Raw genomic sequence first — 6,922 nt, forward strand, 5'->3', positions numbered from 1 at the left:
TTTGCTTCGAGGGCTGAAATACCTAAACGACGGCGATGCTCTGGAAACATTAAAATGTCCTGTGATCATTCAGAAGCCGTATACGCAAGATTGTAGACGTAGGGTGTTCATAAAAACTCATGGGCCATGACAGGGTCTATTATTGTCACGTTGCGGCCACGACGCGGCCTTTTACAGCCCCATTACATGTGTAAATGGAGTGGAAATATCCTTTGTCTCAGGCTTTTATACATAACACTAATCCTAGAAGAAAATGCAAGATTGCGGGCTTAAATGGCTTGTTTTTTTTTAAACTTGCAAACGAAGCGAATTAATACAGTGGCAATCCTGGGACTGCATTCCCGGAGCGTTACAGCTTAGGGATCATTAGAAAACGAACCCATCAGTCTCTCAAAGCTGTCTAGGTGCTGATAAACATCTGAAAACAACCGTGTTGTAAATGACGTGAATATCATCAGATCAGATATTTTTAACCACTGGGATAGCTCCGATGTCCGTTTGTGGAGGTAACTATACCAGTAAGAGCTAGTTCTCTTCTCACTTGTCGGATGTCGGGGCCGGATTTTAATCGGATGTTCCAGTGGGTGGTTTATTGAAGTTATTCACACTTGCCCGACACGACACGCATCCGACACTCGACAAGTGGGAACAGGCTCTCAGTAGGTACACAACTGTGGGTACAGATGTTCAAAGTGTAACGCGTCACTACAGTGATGCCATTTTTATAGAATGACCAAATGAAAATTCTTTAACACGTGGGCGACAAATTCATAATTACCAAATTTTATTATTATTTTTCGATACCTTACCTACTACCTAAATGTGCCTGAACTGTTCTGTCCTGCAGAATCTAATCTTCTTTCATCTTTACATGACGTGTAAATTCCATTTCCCATCTTATTTCAGTTTGTTGTTTATCACCGATCGGCAAGGAAGATGCAACACCGAAGGATTACGAGTAGAAATCTTAATATGGACATGATTTTATAATCTTACCATCCAGTTAAGTTATTTCTATCGTGATCTCCAGTTATGTATTTACAAAGATACATTTTTGTATTTAATAAACGCATATCATTATTGAGAATTGAGAAATGAGTAAATCATTTTGTTTGAGTACAAAATGTTAAGTTAGCTTTTATTAATTAGCACTAGCAACACCTGGCTCGCCGAAGTTCAGTTTTCTATTGTTTACTTTTATTGCCAAACACATAGCTCGACCTGGTTTGAAAGTGACGAAAAATAGTATTAATCATAATAATATCATGCTAATGCTATCCTTTAGTGATTTAGGTAATGATAAGGATTTGAACCAAAACCGATTTTTAGTAGAAAATATTAACAGGTTTATTAATTTCACACGAAGTAATTTAAAGTTTGGACAAATAAAATAAAAATTATTCGAAATTACCAATGACCATAGGGCTGGTGCATTTCTCGCCCAACGTATTGGAATCACGATCCAGCGCGGAAATGCAGCCAGCCTTATGGGCACTCTTCCTCATGGACAAGATTTGGGGAATTGTATTGTATATAGTTAATTTATTTTTGGTTAGTTTAGTGTTACTTCAATTCTACTTTTTTAACCATTTTATTATCTTGAAATTTAAAGTTATATGCTTAGCATTTATTTTTGATGACTATACGAACTTTTTACTTAGGTAATTACTAAAATGAGAAAAAACAACCTTCCACAACTGGAATTCCGGAATTCCCTCCTTATCCATATTAACACCGTCGGTGCCGATCATTGTTTGTCACCTACGAAGTTTAGTCGCCTTGAGGTATAAATACTGAACTTTACTACCCGGAAAATATGACACTTTGACGTATAGTTAAAATAACCGTAAAATGCATTTTTCAGTGCTGTTGCAGCCACCAACTTTGTACCTTCGATGGCAATATCCGCTCATAAAACTACAAAATAAATCTAGGTTCAAGCAAGTCCCTACTCATGTTACTCTACTCTACGCGATTGCTTTGGACGAAAAATATTTCATACTGCAATTTATCGTCTTCATCATCAAAATCATGTCAGTCGAAACATTCGCTGTTAGGTATATACCTCATAGAGCTCCAGTTGCTTCGGTTAGAAGTGGCCTGCATCCACCTTAAACCGGCGGTTTTAACCAGGTCATCTGTCCATCTTGTTGGTGGACGTCCTACGCTGCGCTTGCCATTTCGTGGTCTACTATCGTGAATTTTTCGGCCCCAGCAGTCGCCTGTTCTCCGTGCTATATGGCCTGCCCCTGACATCTGAACGAGCTAATTCGCTTATGGCTATATAGGTGAACCACGTACAACAATACACGTTTTACATTCTGCATCATCGGCGTCAAATAATAGAACCCCTCCAAGCAGTCGGGTAAAAAATGCTGGCTAATTTTATTTTTATAGCCGAACTATATAATATCGTAAAAAAAAGCTCCAAATGAAATGTAAAAAGCTTTCAAAAAGCGCAGATCCCATGTCAAGCTCGCTACATCTTTTGGCATAAAAAATTAGACGCTACTGCTGACGCTATTTACTTTCTACAAAAACACGAACTGAGTATGTTACGATAATTTTGATCGTATACCTTATTCGTATTTATTTTCAAACAAAGAAGGCTCTTTCTTTGTACGCGACTCTGCAAATATACTTAGTTTCAGACGTTCTGCAACACTGACAGCTACAAGTAGCACCATAAGCGAAAGAAAAATATAAAAGCAAAAAAAAGAAGAATAAAAAAAAAACAACTTCGGATGAATAAATAACTTTCACATGTCACTTTTCACGCAGATTCAGAAAAACATGTTCATATCAAACAAACCCAACATTTGCCGAAATATTTCTGATTTTTTTTAAGACATCTTATTTTAGAATAATGTTAATGAATGATGCATGCTAGAAGTGGCTAACGAAGTGTGTTTTTAAACTAAGCCCAATGTACTCCACACTTAACGAGCATAAAATTTATGAGTCTGAATAATCTGAAATAATTAAGACGTGTTTCGTAAGTGTTTCGTTTAAAAGGTCAAAAAACCCAAGCCTTAACGATGCGTTTGCAAGTGGTATTACAAAAACAATGGAGCACTCCTGTTAACATTTTATTATAATCAAAGTTGTTGTACTAAAATATATACAGACCCTAATCTTGTCCCTTATTTTACGTTCTGCACCTGACCCGGAGCCCAAGCCGTTTTAAATTAGGCACCAAATTTACCAGCCAAATTGAACTCTGAACCTTTACGTTAAAGACGATAGTTTATTTTGAAAACAAAAGTGTAAAGAAATGTCCGGGAAATTAGCATTTTTTTCTTACTTAATAGGGGTTTTAGATTACATTGATTTTCAGAAATTGAATATTAAAGCTTTTTTTTATGTGAATGTAAAATCGAGTAATGGGATGAATATAAAAGATGAAATTAAGAAGGTGCAGTTAACGATCTTGGTATTGAAGTCGAAGGCTTTATTATTCGAACCAAGCTAAAGCTTTTCGACTCTAAATCAAATCCAGCAATGTTGGGGCCAGAGGGCAAGGTTGAAGCAGTTTACGGAAACCATTGAAAGGAACGATACGCTGAGATGTGGCCTGTGACGTTGTAATATGTTCAAACTGAGGATATCACAACGTCAAATTATAGATACCTACGCGCAGCATTTAAGGAAAGAGCTGTGGTTTTTTTAAAGATTGTAACGGATTTCTAGGCAAATTCAGTGCATCAGCTTTTAAACCCTAAAATTCGCGACACCATGTCCTGTTGGCAACACAGTGTAAGACTTATTTAGCATAAACGTTAACAGTGAAGTGCGCAGCCGCGGCCACGCTGAGCGTGACGCTGGGCCCCGCGCATGCGCCGGTCAAGCGCCGCACCAAGCCCGGCCGCTCACCCACCACTGATATACACCGCATCGAAGGGATTGACAGGCTTATCTGAAAGAGATAGAAAAAAAGAGACCTTTAAAATACCACCATCAAATAGTAAGATCCTGTACCTACTTGTCGGGTGTCAGATCCGTATGTGTCGGTCTATAGAAATGACCACATTTCTATAGAAACTCGCGTCGAGCAAGTGTGGATAGCTTCATATAAAATGTTCTGCCACTGGAACGGTCCGATTAAAGTCGGGTCCAACATCCAAGAAGTGGGAACCAGCTCTTAATATATAATTTACTAGCTTTTGCCCGCGGCTTCGCCCGCGTGGTATTCGGTTATCGCGCGCTGTTCCCTAGGGAACTGCATTTTTCCGGGATAAAAAGTAGCCTATGTCACTCTCTGGCCCATAAACTATCTGTATGCCAAAAATCACGTCGATTCCTCGCTCCGTTTCGACGTGAAAGAAGGACAAACAAACAAACACACACTTTTGCATTTATAATATTAGTATGGATATGGATTTAAGAATTATTGCATCATACACAACATACAGTGACCGTACTCGATAGCGACGGCGTAAATTATTTGTAGAGGCACTGTACAATTCTCCATACAAATAATGTACGCCGTCGCTATCGAGTACGGTCACTGTAAACTCATGGTAGTGGTATTGAGGTAGAAAGGAGATACGCAATGGGGGCGTGGCCAATGACATTATGATATGCTCAAGTTGTGCATTATAGTTGCGCGCTGCATTTAAATAAATAAACAAATAAAAACTAATTTATTGCTACAGAAAAAAAAGATACGACTACACAGAAAAAAAACAATAAACATAAACAGGTTGCAATGGGAGCAATGGCAGCTTAGTATAAACTGCGAGCTAAAAAAAACTCACATAGTAACATCAGGCTGATTTAATGATATCGAAAGAACTACAAGATAGAACAATATATAGCTATGTTTGAGATTGTTCGGATATTCTTAGGGTGAATTTTGATTTTTTTGATGATATACAGAGTCTTATGTATTATGATGAAGCAGTGTAATGTGCAGCACGTGTGTACATTTATAATTTTATTAGCGTTAATGCAATCCGTGATGTAACTTTTGGGAATTTCCAAGACCATTTAGTAAAATCCCGAATTTCAATTTAGCTGCTGGTTCTAAAGATTTAGGCGTGCGAATCCTCGGGTAGACACTAGTAATACATAAATCACCTGAACTTCAACCGGGTCGTCAATGACGTCAGCGTCGAGGTCGTTGGCCTCGCTGTAGACCAGCATGGAGTCGTCCACTCCCGCGCAGTTCCCACACTTCCATATGCCTCCGACAAGAACTAGTTCTTCTTCTGCAAATTTGTAAATTACAACACGTAACAAATCTTCTTCTGATTTTTTTACTAACAAGTTCTAACCAAGGCGCCCCGGAGACCACGGTGCACCGTTTGGGAACCCCTTGGCTAGTTGATTTAATTCGTTAATTTCATATAACCTTAGTCTTTGTTGTCTAACGCATTTGGAATCACAATCGTTGTCACTACTTCTTTCTGTCACTTAATATAACACGAGGATACAAAGAGATGGTGCATGCGATCACAAACGTCAGCGCGTTACAACACCGCTGGTCTAGTGAACGTATGTTCATTTGTAAGCATGGTACAGTCATTGTCATCTCAGGCTAAACAAATGGCATAAATCCTCCCACCCATAACTAGGACATTAAAAACGATTTAAATACCTTTCCCATCTTCTTCAGACTGCATAACTTCAAAACTTTCACCGTTCAAAAGTAAATTTATAACTGCATCTACATATTCTTCATCACTGTTCGCTTTTACATTATTTAGAAACAATACTATTAAAATAAAAGGAAATATTACATTTATTATTTTTATTTTTAACTTCATTATATACAACTTCAAAAGTTTGCATATGATTACTGTAATTTGTGCTTCTCAAATTTTACGCGTAATATAATTGTGCATATTATGTAACTGCAGACATTAACTTCACTCCAAGATTATTCTCTGTACTGATTTCATGTAGACGTTTGACTTTGCCAGTTTTATTGACCTTTAAGATAATGTTATACATAACAGGAACATTTTGTCATTATAATTTGATAACAAAATTATATTTGTAGTAATAACAATAAAAAAATAGATGACGCATAAAATTAACACTTCGTTAGGTTCACACTGCAATGGGGTTGTCTATTTTTTTTTTAATAATTTATGTAGGAATGAGTGATGTGGTGAACGATTGACTGAATAATTAAGATGATGGAATGAGGGAGATGGTGTGAATGAAAGACGAAGTGAAAGGCCAAAAACGTGGACAAGCGTTAATATTTTATTTCTTGGGTTTGAATTCGAGTCCTCCATTTGGCCTCCGTGATTGAACCTCACCTAAACTAATCCGTGTAAGTTTTGGGTACTCAAGCATTTATTTCATGAGATTTTCGTGGGCACATTTCTGTTGAGATGGTAGAAGATTCTGTAACAAAGTTTCCGGTTATCTAGTAAAATCCAGTAAAAGTAAAAAATACGATGGTAGATTACTTTTGACATTCATAAATGCTGGTTATAGCTTAAATTGAATAATTAGATTTTGACTTTGACTCGACAATGTCATCCAATTCTACAAATGCATTCATAAAAAAATGTGGCCACAAAAATGAGGCTGTTTCAACAGTCGAATTTTGACCCTTTTATGTACAAAAAAAATGTATCAGTAAAGTACATTCAGAACACGCTCCGTTCAAAAAATGTACTTATTATCAAATGGCGCTGCTTAACACTGTAGCAGAAGTAAACCGTTAATTGGAGTCAAGGTTTCCCCAGACGTTTGTTTCCATTGACCCTCCAATAAGCCATGAACGGACTCCCAATCTAAATTGACCCTTTCTCGATAACGGCCTCTACTATCTATGTTTACTATCGAAAAGCCGTATTCACGTCTCTAACGTCACATGATGTAACAGTGATGCTACGGTCAAGAGCACGGAATAGAACAAGAGGAAGTAGCATGTCAAGGAAACATGCTGATCTTAAACATAGGA

The 6,922-nt window shown here is 37.5% G+C and overlaps 2 protein-coding genes across 3 annotated transcripts in view; both read right to left on the reverse strand.

The window, feature by feature from the left end:
- The window catches only part of LOC141431779 (uncharacterized), a 4,978-nt gene extending 4,082 nt beyond the window's left edge, over window positions 1–896 (reverse strand). Inside the window, exon 1 of the mRNA XM_074092959.1 lies at window positions 827–896. Within this exon, the coding sequence (XP_073949060.1) occupies window positions 827–896 (70 nt within the window). The remainder of the gene's footprint in view (window positions 1–826) is intronic.
- A 2,191-nt stretch (window positions 897–3,087) lies between these two features.
- LOC141432231 (uncharacterized) lies at window positions 3,088–6,351 on the reverse strand. 2 transcript variants are annotated; one of them, XM_074093763.1, is made up of 3 exons: window positions 6,270–6,351; window positions 5,080–5,210; window positions 3,088–3,916 (listed from the first exon to the last, which is right to left on the reverse strand). In XM_074093763.1, exons 1-3 carry the CDS (start codon window positions 6,304–6,306, stop codon window positions 3,764–3,766), a joined length of 321 nt encoding a protein of 106 aa, XP_073949864.1. In that variant the 5' UTR covers window positions 6,307–6,351; the 3' UTR covers window positions 3,088–3,763. The 2 variants fall into 2 exon arrangements, with proteins under 2 accessions (XP_073949864.1, XP_073949863.1); XM_074093762.1 differs by lacking the exon at window positions 6,270–6,351 and adding an exon at window positions 5,600–5,918 and having other exon boundaries at window positions 3,089–3,916.
- Between the last annotated feature and the right edge of the window lie 571 nt (window positions 6,352–6,922).

The sequence above is a fragment of the Choristoneura fumiferana genome, chromosome 10, assembly GCF_025370935.1.
Source record: "Choristoneura fumiferana chromosome 10, NRCan_CFum_1, whole genome shotgun sequence".
Taxonomy (NCBI): Eukaryota; Metazoa; Arthropoda; class Insecta; order Lepidoptera; family Tortricidae; genus Choristoneura; species Choristoneura fumiferana.